General features: G+C 47.7%; 1 protein-coding gene across 4 annotated transcripts in view; it reads left to right on the top strand.

Moving 5' to 3' along the window:
• LOC144681763 (contactin-4-like) overlaps positions 1-21,873 on the top strand; it is a 1,677,954-nt gene that overhangs the window by 1,436,165 nt on the left and 219,916 nt on the right. For all 4 annotated transcript variants that reach the window (XM_078543733.1, XM_078543732.1, XM_078543731.1 and 1 more), the window contains exon 16: positions 14,899-15,048. In XM_078543733.1, the coding sequence (XP_078399859.1) occupies positions 14,899-15,048 (150 nt within the window). The remainder of the gene's footprint in view (positions 1-14,898; positions 15,049-21,873) is intronic.

Genomic DNA, 21,873 nt, shown 5'->3' with positions numbered 1-21,873 from the left:
AGGGGACATGTTTTTTAACAATTTAAAATTCTTTATTTTATTTCTTAAAATCTTTGCCTCCCTGAGGCAGATCTGAGGCAGCCCCGCCTCACACAGGCAGCGCTGAGCACTGCCACGTGCATTTCACGCAGGATGGTCCTTAATTTGCCCGCCAGCGTGAAATCATGGTCCAGCCCCGATTGCGGGCAGTGGGTGGCTTCTCGACCTCTCCCGCTTGCCCTCACCGAGCCCACCCAACAAGGGCAAAATTCTGCCCCTGCTCTCTACTCTTGTAGCCACTATACAGTATTTATATGGCTGGTCCAGTTCAATTTCTGATCAATGATAACCACCAGGTTATTGATAGTAGGGGCTTCAGCGATTGTAATACTATTGAATGTCAAGGGTTGGATTCTCTGTTATTGGAAATGATCATTGCCTGGCACTTGTGTGGCAGGAATGTAACTTTTCACTTATCAGCCCAAGCTTGAATGTTGTCCAGATCTTGCTGCATATGGGCACGAACTGCTTCAGTGTCTGAAGAATGACAAACGATGCTGGACATTGTGCATTTGTCAGCAAACGTCCCCGCTTCTGACTTGATGATGGAGGAGAGGTGCTCCACTGTACCAAGGGCTGAATTCTCTGTTTGGTGGGGGGGGCAGAGCGGGACCGGGCGCAGCCTGCGATTGGGTCCGTGCCACCATTTTACGCAGGGGGGCCAATTAAGGCCCGCCCAGTATAATGCGCGACTCCCGAGGAAAGCGGGAGTGGGCGGGCGGCGGTGGGAGTGCACTGTCCGCTGGGTCCAATGGTAACCTGATGGCCTGTTTATCAGAAGCGCTGGCAGCCTTTGCAAGGCTGCTCATAATGGCAAGTGGAAGGGCTCACCAGAGGGCTTCTGGTGAGCAGGCTAGGCTTGAGGGTAGGGTGGTGGGGCCAGTGTGCCCCTCGTTTCTCGGACGACTGCCTTGCTGCCCTCTTCGAGGAGGTGGCAGGGGGCGGGAGGTGCTGGTTCGCCAGGATGGGAGGAGGAGGTCCCCCCACATGACAAAACGTGCTTGGGAGAAGGTAGTGAGCTCCTGTGACATGATGCGGTGCACCTGGATCCAATGTCGCAAGCGCTTCAACGACTTGTTGCGCTCTGGCAGGGTGAGCGCCATGTTGGCATTGGTCATGTAACCCAGCAGGTTGGCTTACCCCACTGCTACCCTCCCCCACCACCAAGCCTGAGTGTAGTGACTGCATTGAATCATTGATGGCATTTGTCCTTTGCTGGGTGGGCCAGCAGATATTGCCCATGCTGAGGTCACCCTGAGAGGGCGATGAAGAGATGTGTTTTGCCCCCACAGCATGTGTTATACTCACTCCCACATGATTGGTTTGGGGGCAACCTGGAGGAGCCTGTGTTTGAACTCCAGGACATGTCCAAATCAGGGTGATGACATGCTGGGAAGGGAGCTTCAAGGTGGCATGGCAATGAACCATCTGCTACGCTCTGTGCTCCACGTGCTTGCACCTCCTTGCTATGGAAGGGTATACTGTGTTGTGCCGAATGTGATGTAGGCAGCATGTGTCCAATGGGTGGGGGCGCGGTGAGGGGAAACAGGCCTAGCATCTTTGTGTGAGTGTTCGGCAGCAGCAGGGTGAGGAGGCTCTGGATCCCTGATATGTCCCACTCTGGTTGGGGTGGGCCGTCCGCAAAGAGAGTCCGTGTGCAATTTTCACTAATCAATGCTCATCTCTCATTTTCAGGAGAAGAATGCTCATAATGCGGCAGAGCGTGCAAGGACTGGTGGTGGCCAGGCGCAGTTAGCCATTCTTAGCAGGTTTGAGCAGGAGGCCCTGGATCTGGAGAGGCGCCATGCGCCAAGGTCCACTGGTGTCGGTGAGGCTAGGTATTTATGTCCAACAGTGAGGTCAGCATTGTTCTCCCAACAGCCATAGCAGTGCTGAATGTTAATTGATTTAATTTTGCAACATGGCTTGACCATTATGGAAGGTTGAGCGCATAATGATCCGGGGGACCGGATCTTGACATTGTCTCCACGTTAACTGATCCACTGTCCTTGTTCTTCCTTTCAGCATCAGCGGAGCAGGGCCGGGAGGAGGAGCAGGAGAGGTTCCCTCCCAAACCTGAGGGGCCTGAAGTCTCACCAGCGTCACACCATTTCTGTGAGGCAGGCACCAGTGCAGATACTAGCAGCTCGGTGGGAATTCGAACATCGGCTAGTGTCCCGGGGCACAGTGGTTGAGAGCACTTCACAGCTGCTGGAGGAGCTGGCAGGGACAGAGTGCCCATGGCGCCAGCAGTCGGAGGACTTCAGGGGACCAGGCACATGCCCAGTCGGTGCCTGACGATGTGCCTCTGGAGTCATCTGCGACACAGCAGGTGCAGGAAATGCGGCCAGGTGTGCGGGAGCAGCTGGGGGAGGTACATGAGGCTATGCTTGGCTTGGTCTCCATGGAGGAGGAGTCTACGTGGACGATCGCCGAAGCAATGAGCCACAAGTCTGAGCGCCATGTGCCCTCCATGGAGAGATTGGCGGCTCTCGTGGAGAGGCTACTCCAGGAGACCCGTCAGGGCTTCCTCGGGATGCACTCTGACCAGCAAGCCCTCACATCGGCATTGACCTCAGCTGGTCAGTGCCAGTGTGGGAGATGGTTTGGGCATCAACTTCCCCAGCTCGGTGCCCATCCATCCACGGTGAGCAGGGAGGTTCGAAGTGACCACACGTTGGCGCAGCAGCTGCCTGGTGTCTCTGTGGACACCCCTCAGGGCACCCCGGATGAGGGCGACAGCTCCTCCGCCCCTCTCCCAATGACCATAGCATCCAGTAAGGCTGCAAGGACTGGGGAGATGCCAGTTGTGGAACTGGCAACTCCCTCCCAGGCGGGGCCAGCACTGGTTCCATGAGGCAGAGGACGACCGCCAAGGTCATCGAGGCCAACAGGACAGCAGGGTCAGCAGGCTATCTCCGATGCCACTCTGTGCGATGGGGCAACACCAAGATGGAGCACCCGAAAATGAAAACATAAGGCACCTTAGGCACACCATAGGTTTTTCACTGGTGCTTTTGTGTTGGCCCAAGATGAGGTCCTTATGATTTGCTTTGCTTTGTAACACTAGTCTTTTTTTTTGGAATAAGTTGGTTTGCTTGACATAATGAATTCAGATATGTCATCATGGCTGAGGGTGCCTCTTCTGCATGAGTATGGTTTCCAAAACTGTAATGAGTGCTTGGTTGGACATTCAGCATTATTAACAAAGCCGTTAGTGACTGTTCCTAACCTGGCAGATTTTGCACTTAGGTGTCGAGTATCGAGCCTACAGCCCAGGCTTGTCCTGGTGATCCATCTGTGGTGTGCTAGCTGAAGGTTCATTGGATTAAAGCCTCCCGGGTGTCCCTGCCTCCCTGGAGCATGCCCAGGTCAGTGCCTGCCCCCTCAGCATTTCCTTGTGTGTGCTCATCCTCGGACTCACTGCTAGGCTCATCGTGTGCAGCCGCAGCCACTGCGTTGACATCTTCATCATCCACTGCGTCCCCCTTTTCCAGCGCAAGATTGTGGAGAGTGCAGCATGCAACCACTTTCACCGACACATGATCTGGGGGGTACTGGAGTGCACCCACTGAGCAATCCAAGCATCGGAAGTGCATCTTGAGACCGATGGTTCTCTCCGCCACAGCCCTTATGGAGGCGTGGCACCTATTGTGCCGCTGCTCAGCTTCTGTTCTTGGATGGCGGAGAGACGCCATGAGCCATCTTCTGAGGGGATAGCCCTTGTCACCCAGCAGCCATCCATCCAGCCGGGCTGAAGCACTGAAGAGCCCCAGCATCTGGGAGTGTCTGAGGATGTAGGCGTCATGGGAGCTGCCTGGGTACCTTGCACAGACTTGTAGAATCAGCATCCTGTGATCACACACTATCTGTGCGTTCATGGAGTGGAAGCCCTTCCTGTTGACAAAGGCACCGGGTTCACCTGCTGGCGCCTTGATGGCCACATGTGTGCAGTCTATTGCACCCTGGACACGGAGGAAGCCAGCAATCGCCTCAAAGCCTCTGGCTCGCTGTGTCTGGTTTGCCTGGTCTCAGCGGTAGTGGATGAAGATCAGTGCACGCCTAAACAGAGCATCTGTAACCTGCTTGACACAAGTGTGGACAGCTGATTGGGAGGCACCACAAAGATCACCCACCGACCCCTGGAAGGAGCTAGAGGCATAGAAGTTGAGGGCAGCTGTGACCTTCAGAGCCACTGGCATGGGGTGTCCACCCACACAGTTTGCAGAGATCTCAGACCCTATCATCTGACAGATATAGTTGACTGTCTCCCTTGAGAGACGGAGCCTCCTTCGGCACTGCACCTCAGACATATTGAGGCAGCTGCTTCGCCGCCTGTATACCCTGGTGGCAGGATAGTGGCATCTTCTGTGGCCCCTTCTGCCTTGGACTACCTCTTGGCCCTGCGCCCCTTGTGCCTGCGCCTGTCCTCCCAAAGGTGGCTCCCCTGGAGCCTGAATGTGCACTCCTGGCCTCCTCCCCCTCCTAGCCCTCCCTTCCTCCTCAGAGGAGCTGCCTCCAGTCGACAGTTCAGCTCCCATTCCCAGGCTAAGGGAAGGCTTCGTGAAACTTGCAGGCCCAGAAAAGATTCCTCACTGCAGAGTGCTGACCTGAAGGTTAAGAGTCCAGAAAAAGCACTTGGTATGCGTTTTGAAGTATTGCAGATCACACGGGCAAGTTTCAAAAACTTTCATAAATAAACACTTGACAGTGCACACTCGCGACTCTGGTGAGCCCTCTTATCCCGCCCGTGGATGAGGTTTATACAATTGTGGTCCTATCCACCTGCCCATTGCGCCTGTGCAGCGACCTGAAGATTGCATGGGCGCCGAAAAATCGGCATCGATTGGTGCCTCAAGGGCCTTAAGTGGCCCGTTAATTAATGGAGGGTGCGTATCAGACATCATTGCGCTCCCACCCAGTGAAATATCGCGATGGCGCGCGGTGACGTCGGGACGCTCGTCCGACGTCACCGCACATCATTTTAGATGCAGACGTGCGGGGCCTGCCCCCGCACGCCAAAGGGAAAATTCTGCCCCAAGTTCCAACTTCTCTTGCATTGCTGTCAGAAGCTGCTAATCAGCAGCTACAGGATGAGAAAATCAAAGGAAGAGTCAAAAGTGTTGGTGACAATTGTGGATACCCTTAAGTAGGTGGCCTGGCATTTTTCACAGGTACAGTTGTAGTCCAGGCAGTGCAGATGGGGAACAACTATGAAGATATAATATACTCTTAGAAGTGTATGATTTAGAACAGATTCAATTGCAGGTCTGTGTTGAGTAACCTGACCTCAGCCAGTGTGATAGTAGGAGCACTACATTTCGCAATACCGCTCATGGATTGGAGAGAAACAAATTAGCCACGTTCCTGCTCTTGATTGCTACATGCTGATGTCTTACACCCTTCACCCCACAACCCTACTGCACAACTTCCCTCCATCAGGTGTGTGGGAAATGGCCGAGGAGGGAATCTGATTGCCTGTGATGCTTCTTGCAGTTCAATAGTGAATTAATACTCTAGATTCACACCAGAGGAATGACCACTTGAGTAAGGTACTGGACGATGACTGCTATTGTGAAACTGAACTTCAATGGGAATCAATGTTTTTGGCAGGAGGGGGAATGGAGACAAAATTGAAAATTATATACGAAAGGTCTGCACATGATTATAAATATAAAATATATGATATTATTAATAGAAGATAGTCATTAATAAGTCCAAGAAGGAATTCAGAATAAATTTCTTTACCTAGAGACTGGTAAGAATGTGGCATTTACTACCAGTGGAATTTATTAGCACACGAAGTAGTTCAGGCAAGCAGCATAGATACATGAAAAGGCAGGCGTATTAAGTACATGAGGGAAAAAGGAATAAGAGGACACTTTGACAGGGTGACATGAAGCTGGGTGGGAGGAAGATCATGTAGAGCATAGTCCTGTTGGCCCAAGTGTTTCTGAGATGTAAATTCTATATAATTCTGTGTAATGTGGAAGTGCCTTGGAATCCAGGCTTTTCTTCACATCTGCATTTTCACTGAGACAGCACTTCAGTCTACATAAGGATCTCTTAATAAGGTTCAATAACAAACTGCATGGGCAGAATTTTAGGTGCTGCAGGTGGGCGGGCACGCACCTGACCCGATCGGGTGTAAAATCTCGCGAGATGACTCGGATGAATGTCCAGGCGTCATCCTGCACACGAGCAATCTTCAGGTCAGCAGACCGCATGGGTGTGGGAGCCGCGCCCGCCATCAATTAAAAGGCCACTTAAGGCCATTAAAAAAAGGCAATTGTTCTTGACTTTACGTTGCCCGTGCGATTTTGTGCTCATCACAAGGGTAAAACAAGAGGGTGGGCAGCCTACTTTTTACAAAACCTCATCTAAGGGCGGGATAAAAAGGGTCAGCAGCATTGCCATGGTGAGTAAGTGAGGAGTTTAGGAGATAGTTCGCTGCTGGCTGCTTATTTGAACTTGACAGCTTCACCTCTGTTCTGAGCTTCTTTCTTAGAATTTCCAGGCTTCATTTCAGGACTTGTTGGTGTCTCCAAGGCTCCCAGAGGATTTTGACTGTGTGGACCCTTCCGGGTATTGGACAGCTTTCTGTAACCCTGGTAATGGGGATTGTGCTCTCTGCAGGCAGCACCTCCTTTTCTGAGGAAGAAAGGGGCAGAAGGGAGAGGAGACCAGGTGTCCCAATGCAGATTCCATGGAGGAGAGGCACAGGCACAAGGGGCACAGGACCAGCAGGTAGTCCAAGGTGGAAGGGGCCGCAGAAGATGCCACTATCCTGCTGCCAGGGTTTATAGGCAGCGATACAGCTCCCTCAATATGTCTGAGGTGCAATACCGATGGAGGCTCTGCCTCTCCAAGGAGACTGTGATATCCATTTGTCATCTGATTGGGCCTGAGAACACCTCCAACTGTGTGGGTGGACACCCGATGTCAGTGGCTCTGAAGGCCACAGTGGTCTTCAACTTCTATGCCTCCAGCTCTTTCCAGGGGCCAGTGGGGGATCTTTGTGGAGTCTTCCAATCAGCTGTCCACAGTTAGAACATAAGAACGTAAGAAATAGGAACAGGAGTAGACCATTCGGCCCCTCGAGCTTGCTCTGCCATTCAATAAGATCGTGGCTGATCTACTTGTGTTTCGATTTCCACATTCACATCTAACCGCGATAACCTTTGATTCCTTGCCTAACAAGAACCTATCTACCTCAGCCTTAAAAACATTCAATGACCCCGCCTCCATCACCTTCTGAGGCAGAAAGTTCCAAAGTCGCACAACCCTCTGAGAGAAAATGTTGTGTCAAACTAGTGACAGAAGCTCTGTTCAGATGGGTAATGACATTTATTCATTTCCGTACGGACGAGGCCAGCCAGACAAAGTGAGCCAGAGGGTTTGCAGTGATTGCTGGCTTCCCCCGCATCCAGGGTGCAATCGACTGCACACATGTGGCCATCAAGACCAGCGGGTCAGCCGGGTGCCTTTGTCAACAGGAAGGGCTTCGACTCGATGAACATCCAAATAGTTTGTGACCACAAGACGCAGATTCTGCAAGTCTGTGCAAGGTACCCTTGCAGCTCCCATGACACTTACATCCTGAGACACTCACAGGTGCTGAGGTTGTTCATTGCTCCAGCTCAACTGGATAGATGGCTGCTGGGTGACAAGGGCTATCCCTTGAAAAGGTGGCTTATGACGCCTCTCTGCCACCCAAGAACAGAGGCAGAGAAGCGTTTCACTAGGAGCCATGCCTCCATAAGGGTGGTGATAGAGAAGACCATAGGTCTTCTCAGGATGCACTTTCGATGCCTGGACATTTCAGTGGGAGCGTGACAATAACCCCCAGAATGGGTGTCACTGATAGTGGTTGCATTTTGTGCTCTCCACAATCTGGCCCTGGCAAGAGGGGACCCACTGGAGGAAGAGGATCTTGAGGCAGCTCCACAGGCCACAGAGGATGAACCCAGTGGTGAGTCAGAAGAGGAGAATGGTGAGGAGAACGCTGAAGACATGGAAACGGACCTCTGTATCCTTCAGGGAGGCAGAGCCACAAGGGATGCCTTGATACAACGCCCCTTCAGCTAGGCTGACACCTTATGCCAGGGCTGCCGCCTCCATCCAGAATGTCTGAAATGACCCTTTCATTTGAACCCAAAGTCCACTCAGTGCCTGTGCAATAAAGTTTAGAGCCACTCACGTCCAGCATTACATGCTGCTGTACCATGCACCAAAAAAAAGGGCGAAGCATACTCAGGCCATTAAGACAAAAGCAAAATTTATATAATTTTGACACTCACAACAAATGAACATTACTATGTCTGATGTTCATGGCCACACCAGTAACCATATTAACAAAACATGGCAGAACAGAAGATCATCAGTGAACAGTCCCTCTTGTGCTCATGGTACCTTAAACTTTCATTTACGAGTGCTCCGTCTTGTTGCTCCCCCACCCCTTCACTGGCAGCGGCATTGGAGACAGCTTGCTGCCTTATTGGCCTTGATGACCTTGACGGTCATCCTCTGGCCAGTGTAGCTTATGCTGGCCCTGCCTTGGAGGGAACAGCCAGTGGCACGGCTGGCATCTCCCCAGTTATCGCAGCCTCATCAGATGCTACGACCACTGGCAGGGGGTGTGGAGGAGCTGCTGCCATCATCCAGAGTGCCCTGAGAGGAGTCCGCAGAGACGATCGGCAGCTCGTGTGCCAAAGAGTGGTTGCACAAACCTCCCTGCTCACCATTGATGGATGGGCACCTAGCTGGGATACTGGGTGCCTCATCCATCTCCCACACTGGCACTGACCACCTGAAGGCTTGCAGGTCTGAGCACAACCCCAGGAACCCGTGATTCTGTTCCTGGAGCTGCCTCTCTATGTTAGTCGCCACTCTCTCAATGGAGGAGGCAGTGCACTTGGCCATAAGGGTCAATGCAATGATCATGCTCTGCATGGACTCCTCCACAACAGAAACCATGGCACGCATACCCTCATGGATCTCCAACAGATCTCCTGCACACCCCACTGGACAACCAGCATCTGTCGCCTAATGGACGACTCCAGAGGGTCATCATCTGCTTTCGACTCAGCGTTGTCCTGACCTCCAGCAGTCCTCCGACTGCCGGCGCCATGGGCACTCTCTGCCTCCGCCTGCTCCTCAAACAAGTGTGAAGTGCCCTCACCGCTGTGCATCGACATTCTAGCCGCCGATCTAATGCCCACCGAGTTGCTGGTATCTGCACTGGTGCCTGGTTCAGGGAGTGGGTGTGACCAGGTGCATGTGAAGCCCGGTGGCCCTCTGGCGTCAGGGGTGGCACTTTGGGGCCCTGTGATTGAGTGTGTGCTGGCGTATCTAAGGCAGAACAATGACATGTCATTAGTTTAAGTCATCACACTGTCACTGTACATGTCAGGCACCCTGGGGACACAATGGAGACCTGCATCATGGTGCCATTGTCTTTCAATGATCAATGGGGACTCCAGGTTTGAGGATCCCATTAATGATGAGACTACAGAAGAATGTTTGCAGAATCTGACACCCTCACCTCTGTGCATTGCACTCTGACCTTCGTCAGAGACCCCTGCCTCTCCACGGCCGGCTGTCCGAGGTGGGTGGCAGCTCTCCAGCTCTCAAGCATCCACTACAAACCTCATCATAATAAGGAGGTCTGGGGGTCTCCGCCTGTCCTTGACCTATCGTTGCTGTTGTGGCTCCTCTTCTCCTGAAAGGACAGAGGACCATTGATTAGTCCACTCTTTACTTGCAGTCCCAGTGCAACTTGGTCAACCCCCGCTGAAGAACACCTTGCAGGGCAATCTGAATCGTGGCTCTCGAGCCACAACGTGCTCAGTTCAAGCAGCCAGGACTCACCCCCTTGGCCAGCTCCAGCATCATTGACATTTGGCTCTCAGACTCTAACACCCCTGAGCTCCACGGAGGGACGGCAAGCCGTTATACTTCTCCACACTGATCCATGCCAACATGGTACTCACCCTTGCCGAGCACAGCAGGTCGTTGAACCTTTTGCAGCACTGCACCTATGTGTGCCTCACAACGTTGTGGCTGCTGACCTTGGCTGCCACCTCCTCCCAAGATTTTTTGATCTGGTGCGGTGGCCTCCTCCTGCCATCCTTGGGAATGAGGGTGTCCTGTCTGACACCTAAGTCCTACGCGAGGACCATGAGGCACTTGTCCGAGATACAGGGGGCCGAGTGCCCCGACCTGCCCTCCTGCCTGACATTTCCAGCCACTGGTGAGGCCATTGCTCCAGTCTCCGGACCAAATGAAGATTCTCCCATGGTAGCATCCAGGGAGCAGCCTTTGCCAATTTTATAGCGCCCGCTGGGTCGCCATTGGACATGGCACCCGACAGGCCCTCATCCGCCCCTTCCTGACTATTGGGAAGACGCGTTTTACACCTTAACTGGCCAGCCAGCGTGAAATCACGGTCGAGGCCGATCACTCGTTTCCCAACCGCTTCCAGGCCCGCTGGTCACTTGTGCCCGACAAGGGAAAAATTCAGGCCCATGTATTTTCTCCATTGTCTTTGCTGACTGTAGTTACTTTCAAAGCTCACCCTAGGAAAACACCTACATATTTGGGAACAGAAAGATCCTTTAATTAATTGCGTGTGGGACCAATTTAATTCTTTTTGAAAGGCATTATTATGATGCGCAAACAGCAACATTTTAACTTCAGACTTGCTGACTAATTAATGCACTGGAATAATATTTCAGGAGAGTCAAAAGTATGGAACTAAAGCCCTTGAACTCATCAAACTTTTGTTTTCACGTAAGATGTGGACACTGGAATAGCCTGTAGTATTGATGCTCTTTCCTCTTGGTGTGATAGCAGCTTCAGATGGCTCCAAATGTTCCATTATAAATTTATGTAGACCATTATAACAACTGAAAATGTGCAAAGAAGGCTTATTTTGTATCAGGCTAGCACTGACAAAAATTGTGTCCTTGCATGGGGACTGTACTGTATTCCCATGTTCCATTTGTACCGTTTGTATTTGTGCTGACTTGTTACATTTTTTTTCCCTCAAATACCTTAATATCAGTTATTGCAGCCCACTGAGTCAGCTGGTGATTAGCATCAGATAGGGGCTGGGAGCGAGTGATGTTTCACATGCCCATGGTGATAAGAAAATGTGATAGCTTCTTGGCATGTGCTCCAGGCTCCAGAATTAACTTACAGAAACTATCTGATGATCCTGTTGATGTATTACAACATCTGTAGTTCAGGATTTTCTCCAGTTTTGGCCATGTTGCCTGACAGCGGCTGCATTTTGTGAAGACTTTTGCTCAATAGTATCGGTTTCTATTATCTCACCATTTGCTCTCTGATATTTTTTCGGAGGATCTGGCCTATTTTTCATGATAATTGTGTGCTCTACAGCTCACCTTTTAAATGGGCAGAGAAATCAAAATCAGCAAATAGGGCTGCATTACAGATGGCATTGGAAAAAGGCTACATTAGAACAGGCAGTAGACCATTAATACAGGATTCATTTAAATAGAGAGTATCTGGCATTGATGTTTCACGAGCGATCAGGTTCATTTGTTGACCTCATGACTCAGTCAGTTAATTATAATCTTGGAAAGAGGGCAATCTTTCTGCAGCATTATTCTTAAATATTACTGAAGAAAGGATTTTAAAAAAGTCTTTCATGGGATATGGGCATCACTGGCAAAGCCAGCATTTGTTCCCCTTGCCTAATTACCTTTGAGAAGGTGGTGGTGAACCGCCTTCTTAAACCACGGCAGCCCATGTGGCGTAGGTACACCCACAGTACTGCTGGAAAGGAAGTTCCAGGATTTTGATCCCACAGCAGTGATATAGTTCCAAGTCAGTGTTCTGAGATGGTACCTCTGTCTGTGGACCCTAGGCGCGGTACTTGGTTAGTTCACAGACTGCAGTCGTACTCTGGTATCTGCTTAACATTTGTTAATTATCACTACTTCTAAAGAGGTTACAGAGCAGGCATGTTGCTCCTAGGCATGGTGTTCCAACCTCCCTCTCTTGAGTCTAACACATGACAGACTGCTGTCAGTGATACATCATCATTTACATCATATATTAGCATATCCCATCTATTAACCCTTTATACTACACCTTCCCCTCCAAGTATACTATTCTATTTTCAGCAACAACATGAAACTATGTCTTTAACTATTCACATTGCATTTCTGTAGCTCCCTTTTTACAACTACAGATTCTACCCAATTCCAATTCCTACTCTTCCCCTCCCTAAGTCATAGACCTGAGGGATTTAGTCTCCCACAGTATTCTTGGCCCTTAGGGGTGATGTCTTGGAGATAGGGAAGCTTTCTTCTGCATCTGACAGAACATCATCACCTTAGGACAGCACCTTAGCAGTATTGCTGGGAAGCAAAGTGTAGGCTTCAGGATGACTGAACTGCAAGGACAACAAAGACTTTTCAATGAAAGGCTGATCCAAGAGGGAAGACTGAAGAGAGTCGGCCTTTGGATTCTCTTGGACTAGAAGAGAAGAACTCAAGACACTATGAGGAACTTGTTGCTCCCTCAAAGTACACAGGAAAAATCTTCAGAAGAGGAATGATCTTCAACTCCAGGAAGGACATCACAGCTGTATCATCCACTGCTGTTTCAAAGACTGGAAAGGCATTGAAGATCCGAGATTTCAATGAACTTAGATGATGAAGAAAAAAATGACAAAGCGCCTGTAAGACTGTCAGGAAAAGAAGAAGAAATGATTTCCCAATGATATTCTGGGAGGATTATCTACTTACTGTAGGCGGTGGTAAGAGGTTGCTCAACTATGGGCAATGGGAAGAATTGCAGAGAATATGAAGACAAGGCAGCTTCATATTCTGTAATCAGAGGAATTTCCTATAGACAATCAACTCAGGAACAAGATTACTGTACAGGATTCTGCAGCTTCAGAAGTGCTAAAGGTTTTGCTGCAGCTTCTGTGCTGACCTCCAGCTCTGGAGGAAAGAAGACTTTCAGCTGGGACTGAGGTATAGGTGGCAATTGACTTTCACCCATAGAAGGTACCAGCTCTTTAGCCGTGTGATCATCTACAAACTCTGACACGGACTCAGGTAAGGTATCCTTTCCAGAAGATTCTTCATGGACAACGAGAGGTAAGCTAGGCAATATATTGATAGGTCCAGAGGAACAAAGATCTGAATGCTGCTCAGCTACTAGAAACACAGCTGGACTCCTCTTAAAAAGGCAACAGATACTTCTTGTGGTGTGTCTATCAACTGGAAAGACCCCAGGCAGAGATTGAAATTATGAATCTCTCAGTTCTTCATGAAGTAAGGCCAGAGGTGGTGGATACAGAAGACACTGCAGGAGACAGTGACCATCCCCATGAAGACCTGCTGGACCTGAATTTGCACTTTCTAGAAGAATGTGTTGACGAAGAAATCCCTGCAGCATTGAGTGATCTGTTGAAGGTAAAAGTTAAATTCTCTAAGCTTGGACTGCCACGCATATTGGACAGTCTGATCCTGTAGTCTGCAGAAATTCGGAGAGATTTTCATCCAGGACACCCACGACTATGCAATCACAGATTAGCTCGTCCCCATATCTGCAAATACTAGCTAGGCAATGTAGATTGGTTAGAAATAGTTCAGTCGATTTCCCAGGTCGTTGGGGCTTCTGGTTAAATCATGCTCATTCAATTACTAAGTTCTGCTTTGGGATAAAATAGGTGCCAAAAGTTTTAAGAATGATCTCAAAGTCCTCAAAGTGAACTCCTCCACACCCTGCCTTAAGAGAATGACTGGACCTACTGGACCTACAGCATAAAGAAAGGAACTGAATTGATGCTTTTGCTCTTTTTCATGAAGGCTTGATGCTGCTCGAAACCAGAGAAAATGGTGTTTCCTTACCTCCCACTGCTGGCCTTTCTCTGGGTCCTCAAGGCAGTTAAATGGATGGGGTAGGGGCAGGGACAGCTCACCAGGAACAGTCATTGTTACCTCTATCCAGTGTGCCTCCTCCTTGTGTCGATTTGTTATGAGCTGCTATCGGGTTGTTCTTCACTCCATGGTTCCTTTGATAACATCTGTGTGTTTTTTATATTGATGTCTCCAATGCTACAATCATGGACCCTCTGATGGACCCTTGGCATGATACTTGGTTAGTAGACAGACTGCAGTCATATTCTGATATCTGCTTAACACTTGTTTATTTGTACTGCTTCTAAACAGACTACAGAGTAGCCATGTTGCTCCTAGGCATGGTGTTCCAACCTTCCTCTCTCTCTCTCCCTCTTTCTCGAGTCTAACACATGACTGATTGACTGACAGTGGTACATCATCATCTACTTCATACATTAGCATATCCCATCTGTTACACTACAATGAGGATGGTGAGTGGCTTGAAGGGGAACTTGCAGATGGTGACGTTCCCATGAGGCTACTGCCCTTGTCCTTTTAGAAGGTAGTGGTCATGGGTTTGGAAGGTGTTGTGGAAGCAGCCTTAGTAAGTTGCTGCAGTCCATCTTGTATATAGGCACACTGCTGCCAGTGTATATTGGTGTTGGAGGGAATAAATGTTTAAGTTGGTGGATGGGGTGCCGATCAAGGGGATTGATTTGTCCTGTATGGTGTTGAGCTGCTTGAGGATTCTTGGAGCTGCACTCATCCAGGAAAGTGGAGGGTATTCCATCACACTCCTGGCTTGTGCCTTGTAGATGGTGGGCAGCTTTTGGGGAGTCAGGAGGTGAGTTACTCACCACAAAATTCCCAGCTTCTGATCCGTTATCTGTTCCAATTTTAATAATGGACTGTGCTTTCTCCATAAGTGGATTACATTCTACATGCTAAAATTAACATCTCATTCTTGTACTTGCAGTTCCTGAGGTTATTGATGGTGCTGCTGTAACTGCGACAGCGATTGACTTAAGTCCCTGGGTAGAATATGAATTCAGAGTTGTTGCTAGTAACAACATTGGCATTGGGGAGCCGAGCTTGCCATCCGAAAAATCAAGAACTGAAGAAGCCCGTAAGTGACTGATAATTATTACTGAGAACGTCCTCCAAGTCTGCAATTATGGTGATTGTGCTAATTATATTAATGCTGACCAGGACCCCTTTACAAGGCCCAGATGTTGAAAATAGTGGAGTAATAAAAGTTTAACCTATACAGATCTTATTTCAACCTGTGTTGTACAATTCTAGTTGCCTTATTATAAACAAGATGTAGAGGCACTGAAGAGGGTGCAAAAATGATTTACGAGGATGATACTAGAAATGCAGAGGAATTCTTAACAGGAGAGGATGAACAGGCTGGATATCTTTTCTCTTCAAAAGGGAAGGCTGAAGAGTGACCTAATAGAGGTCTTTAAAACTATTAAAGATTTTGACAGTTGTCACAGAATGTGTCCATTCCGTCAAAGTTGAAACTCCAGTGTTGTGCCAAAGAAGTGTCGCACTGTCAGAGGTGCCACCTATCGGATGAGACATTAAACCATCTACCTACTGCGGCGGATGTAAAAGATAGAATCATAGAAATTGACAGCATTGAAGGTGGCCACTTGGCCTATCATGTCCACACCGGCCAACAAGTAGCCATCCAGCCTAATCCCATTTATCAGCTCTTGGTCTGTAGACTTGTATTTTACGGCATTTCAAGTGCATATCTAATCAAACGGTAAATGGTATGAAGCTTTCTGCCTTTTCGGCAGCGAGTTCCAAATCCCCACCACACTCAGGATGAAAATGTCTAAAAAATAGTAAATCCATGCCCCTTGGTTATGGACCCCTCAAATAAGGGAAATAGGGCCTTCGTATCCACTCTATCTAGACCCCTTATAATTTTGTATATTTCAATTAGGTCTCCCCTCAGTCTCCTCCATTCTGAAGAAAATAACTCACGCTTATCCAATCTTTCCTCATAACTAAAATTATTCTGCCCCAACATCACCCCCATAAATCTCTTCTGTACCCTCTTGAATGCAATCACATCTTTCCTCTAGTTCAGTGACCAGAACTGCATGTAGTACTCTAGCTGTGACCTAGCTAGTCTTTTATACAGTTCCTGCACAATCTCCCTGCTCTTATTTTCTATGCCTCAGCTCATAAAGATAAGTATCCCGTATGCTTCTTAATCACCTTATCAACTTGTCCAGCCACTTTCAGGGATCTGTGGACATGGGATCCAAGGTTCCTCTATTCCTCTACGCTTCTCAGTATTCTACCATTTATTGTGTATTCCCTTGCCTTGTTAGTCTTCCGCAAATGCATTACCTCACATTTCTCCAGACTGAACTTCATTTCACAGATGTTCTGCACATCTGACTGGTCCAATGATATATCCCTGCAATCTACAGCTTTTTACTTCAATTTCAACCACACAGCCAATTTTTGTACCATCTGAAAACTTTTTAATCGTGCTCCCTGCATTCAGTAGGGGAGGTGGTGGCATAGCGGTAACCCCGAGGCCCAGGCTATTGCTCTGGGGACACAGGTTCAAATCCCATCATGGCAGCTGGTGGAATTTAAACTAGTTAATAAGTCTGGATTGAAACAGTTAGTCTCATGGTGACATTGTCAATTGTTGTAAAACCCAACTGGTTCACTAATGCCCTTTAGGGAAGGAAATCTGCTGTCCTTACCTGGTCAGGCCCACAGCAATGTAGTTGACTCTTAAAATGCCCTCTGAAATGAGCTAGTAAGCCAGTTGTACCAAACCACTACAAAGTCAAAAAGGAATGAAACCAGATGGACCACCTGGCATCGACCTAGGCACTGTCAATTATAATGGCACACCCAGCACTGTCAACCCTGCAAAGTCCTCCTTACTAACACCTGGGGGCTTGTACCAAAATTGGGAGAGCTGTCTCACAAACTAGTCAAGCAGCAGCCTAAAATAGTCATACTCACGGAAATGTACCTTACAGATAATGTCCCAGACACCGCTATCACCATTCCTGGGTATGTCCTGTCCCACCAGCAAGACACACCCACCACAAGAAGTGGCACAGTGGTATACAGTCAGAAGGGAGTTGCTCTGGGAGTTCTCAACATTGACTCCAGATCCCATGAAGTTTCATGACATCAGGTCAACCCTGGGCAAGATACCCTCCTGCTGATCAACACCTACCACTTTCACCCCCTCAACTGATGAATCAGTCCTCTTCCATATTGAACACCAATAGAAAGAAGCACTGAGGGTGGCTAGGGCATAGGATGTACTCTGGGTGGGGGACTTCGAAGTGTATCACCAAGAGTGACTTGGTAACATCACTATTGATGGAACTGGCCAAGTCCTAAAAGACGTAGATGCTAGAATGGGTCTTCAGCAGGTGGTGAGAGAACCAACAAGAGAGAAAAACCTACCTGAACTCACCCTCACCAACCTACCTATCTCAGATGCATCTCCATGACAGTATTGGTAGGAGTGAGCACCACACAGTCCACATTGAGGATATCCTCCATCTTTTGTAGCACTAGAACCATACTTAATGGGATAGATTTTGAACAGATCCAGCGACTTAAAACTGGGCATCCATGAGGTGCCATGGGCCATCAGCAGCAGCAGAATTGTATGGCCCAGCATATTCCCCACTCTACCATTACCATCAAGCCAAAGAATCAGCCCTGGTTCAATGAAGAGTGCAGGGGGGCATGCCAGGAGCAGCATCAGGCATACTTATAGATGAGATGTCAACCTGGTGAAGCTGTGACACGGGACTAATTGCGTGTCAAACACTGAAAGAAGCATGTGGTAGACAGAGCTAAGCAATCCCACAACCAACGGATCAGATCTAAGCTTGCAATCCTGCCACATCCAGTTATGAATGGTGGTGGACAATTAAACAACTCACTGGAGGAGGAGGCTCCACAAATATCCCCGTCCTCAATGATGGTGGAGCCCAGCACATCAGTGCAAAAAGACAAGGCTGAAACATTTACAATTATCTTCAGCCAGATATTTCAAGTGGATGATCCTCCTGAGGACTGCAGCATCACCGATTCCAGTCTTCAGCCAATTCGATTCACTCCACGTAATATCAAGAAATGGCTGAATGCACTGTAGTCTACAAAGGCTATGGCCCTGACAACATTCCTGCAATAGTACTGAAGACTTATGCTCAGAGCTAGCCACTCACCTAGCCAAGCTGTTCCAGTACAGCTACAACTCAGGCATCTACCCAGCTATGTGGAAAATTGCCCAGGTACGTCCCGTACACAAAAAGCAGGACGAATCCCTCCCAGCCAATTACAGCCCCATTAGCCTCTTTTTGATCATCAGCAAAGTGATGGAAGGGGTCATCGACAGTGCTATTAGGTGGCACTTACTCAGAAATAATCTGCTCAAAGACGCTCAGTTTGGGTTCCGCCAGGGCCACTCAGCTCCTGACCTTATTACAGCCTTGGTCCAAACATGGACAAAAAGGTGAACTCCCGAGATAAGGTGAGAGTGATAACCCTTGACATCAAGGTCCCATTTGACCGAGTGTGATTCAAGGAGCCCTAGTAAAACTGAAGTTCTTGGAATCAGGGGGACGACTCTTCACTAGTCAAACCATAGCTAGCACAAAGGAAGATGGTTGTGGATGTTGGAGATCAATCACCCCAGTCCCAGGACATTGCTGCAGGAGTTCTTCATCTTCAGCTGCTTCATTAATGACCTTCCTTCTATTAAAAGGTCAGAGGTGGGATGTTCACTGATGCTAGCACTGTGTTCAGCACCAATTGTGACTGCTCACATGCTGAATAAGTCCATGCCCATATTCAGCAAGAACTGTACATATTCAGGCTTGGGCTGAAAAGAGGCAAGTAGCATTCATACCATGCAAGTACCAGGCAATGACCAGTTCCAACAAGAGAGAATCAAACCATATCCCCGTGACATTCAATGGCATTACCATTGCTGAATCCCCCACTATCAACATCCTTGGTGTTACCATTGACCAGAATCAGAACTGGACTAGCCATTTAAATACTGTGGCTACAAGAGCAGGTCAGAGGCTAGGAATCCTGCAGCGAGTAACTCACCTCCTGACCCCCTGAAGCCTGTCCACTATCTACAAGGCACAAATCAGGAGTGTGATGGAATGCTCTCCACTTCCCTGGATGAGTGCAGTTCCAACAACACTCAAGAAGCTTGACACCTTCCAGAACAAAGCAGCCCATCCATCACCTTACCTTTCACTCCCTTCACCACCAACGCACAGTGGCAGCAGTGTGCACCATCTATAAGATGCACTGCAGTAACTCACCAAGGCTCTTTCACCAGCACCTTCCAAACCTTGACTTCTACCAGGAAGGGATGATAGATGGGAACACCACTACCTGCAAGCTCCCCTCCATGCCACACTCCATCCTGACTTAGAAATATATCACCATTCCTTCACTGTTGCTGGGTCAAAATCCTGGAACTCCCTTCCTAACCGCACTGTGGGTGTACCTACACTTGGACTGTGGTGGTTTATGAAGGTGGCTCACCACCACCTTCTCAAGGGCATTTAGGGATGGGCAAAAATTCTGGTCTAGCCAGCAATGCCCACATCCCATGAAAGAATACATTTTTAAAAAATTGCCAAATCATTTATATATACCATGGCACTATTTCGAAGAAGAACAGGAGAGCTATCCCCGGTGCCTTGGCCAATATTTTTCCCCCAGTCAACATCACAAAACAGATTATCTGGTCATTATCACATTGTTGTTTGTGGAGGTTCACTGTGCGTAAGTGGGCTGCCATGTTTCCTTCATTGCAACAGTGATTACACTTCAAAAGTACTTAATTGACTAAAGCAGTTTGAGACATTCAGTGGTCTTGAAAAATACTATATAAATGCAATTCTTTCTTTTCTTGTGAGAAAGAACAAAACCAGAGGCCATCAATAAAAGATAGTGATCAAATTAACCAGGGAATTAAGAAGAAAGTTCTCCACCCTGAGAGTGGTATGAATGCAGAACTCACTACCACAAGTGGTCAAAGTGAATAGCATAGCTGCATTTAAGGAGAAGCTAGGTAAGAATGTGAGGGCAAAGAGAACAGAGGGTTATGCTAATAGAGTTAGATGAGGAAAAACAGGAGGAGGCATGATTGGAACATAAACATTAGCATAGACAAGTCGAGCCAAATGGCTGGTTTCTGTGCCATAAATTCTATCTAATGTAATCCACGATAATGTAAAATCCTAAGGAATTAATTTTTGTTATGCTTTCTAATTTATTCCAAAAACCTGTGAACTCCTGTAAAATAATATTGGATAAAATAGTGAATTTTGGAAAGGAATAGAAGATCTAACTAGCTCTGTGATTGTGTTCTAGGAACAAGCCGTATCAAATGCCCATAGGAGCATCTCTCAATTCACTACCTTGATGGAAAAACATTTTTAAAAAATGAATAATGAATATTTTAGAACTTATTTTATATACAGTTGCTTACTTTGATGTAAACTCTACAAATATGCACTTTTGGCATTACACAATTTGGATAATTGAAACCATGCTCATTATTTAAACAGTTTATTGAAAGATCTTTTCTGCTCTTCTGTTAATTAAAGGCCACATCAATTGTGCAACATTAGGTGAAGATTTTAACTTAATTAGAAGTTGAATCCTAAAGCCTTACCAGAGATACATGATTCAAGTCTTTAACAAAATAATTGGGACCATCTATCATCCCTCTACATAAACTGTAGATGCTGTGAATGGAAAGCTGTCAAGAAGTTTCCTGATAGCAGGCACTGCAGGGTGGTCTGGATTTGGAGATACAATCATCTACAAAAACACATTTCAGCACTTTTGTGTGGAATTTCTGCTTGCATCATCCTTTAAAAGCACCGTGACATACAGTCATGAAGAGCAAGGGAAAAAGAAAGCTTGGAGTGAAAAGTGTTCATAGAGATTCAAAGTAAAGGTTTGTTTTTCACTAGATATGGAATGCTCTTTTGAAGTTTAAAAACTTGGATTTACATAATGCCTTTCATGACTTTGGCATGTCGCAAAGTGCTTTGCAACCATTGAAGTACTTTTGGAGGCCAAATTTAGCCCTACGCACCTGGCAGATATCAGGGGACTGGGCAGTGACAAGTAAGCAGGTTACTTACCCACTCAGATCCCGATCATTGCTGATGTTAACCTGTAAGGCAGAGCCTCATAAAGCTATGCACATTTGGGAACTATTACTTCAGGAGGACTGCGATTCTACGTTAACTGCAGCCTGAGCAGGGGAGCACTGCCATTTTCCTGCTAGACAAAGGCAGGTCCATAGCTCATCAGAAGACAGAAGTGGCCCTTTTGGTACATCTAAAACCTATCTTGGTTGGGTCAGCAGGAAAACAAGTACTCCTGTGAGCCTCTCCTCCTCCTCCATCCTAACAAGTTACTGCCTTCCTTCCCCAGACATGCAATACACTTTTCTGTAACCCTCTCTGCCTGTTACCTACAATCCGATCAAAATTCACAATTTTTTCCTTCTACCAACCACTGTGCACTCTCTTCATATCTGTTCTGAGTGGGAAATTGTTCCAAGTTAATATTAACCATCTTGTGACTGCTGTATGGAAACATGGCAGTCAATTTGTACATAGCAAGGTCCCACAAACATCACTGAGATAAATAACCAGATATTTGTCATGTTGGTTGAGGAATAAATATTGGTCAGATCACTGACAGAATTCCACAGCTCTTTTTATAAACATTCCCTGGGAACTTTCATGTTCACCTGAGAGGACAGATAGGGCCCTGGTTTAACATCTTACCTCTTACCTGAAAGACCTCCCTCTGACAGGGAAGCATTCCCTCGATTCTGCAGTGGAGTGTCAGCCTAAATTTTGTGCCCATTCCAGCACTGAAAATGAATGCTGAA

This window comes from Cetorhinus maximus, chromosome 6, assembly GCF_964194155.1.
Source record: "Cetorhinus maximus chromosome 6, sCetMax3.hap1.1, whole genome shotgun sequence".
Taxonomy (NCBI): Eukaryota; Metazoa; Chordata; class Chondrichthyes; order Lamniformes; family Cetorhinidae; genus Cetorhinus; species Cetorhinus maximus.
Note: the sequence above shows the minus strand (reverse complement) of the source record. Positions and strands in the feature narration are given on the sequence as shown.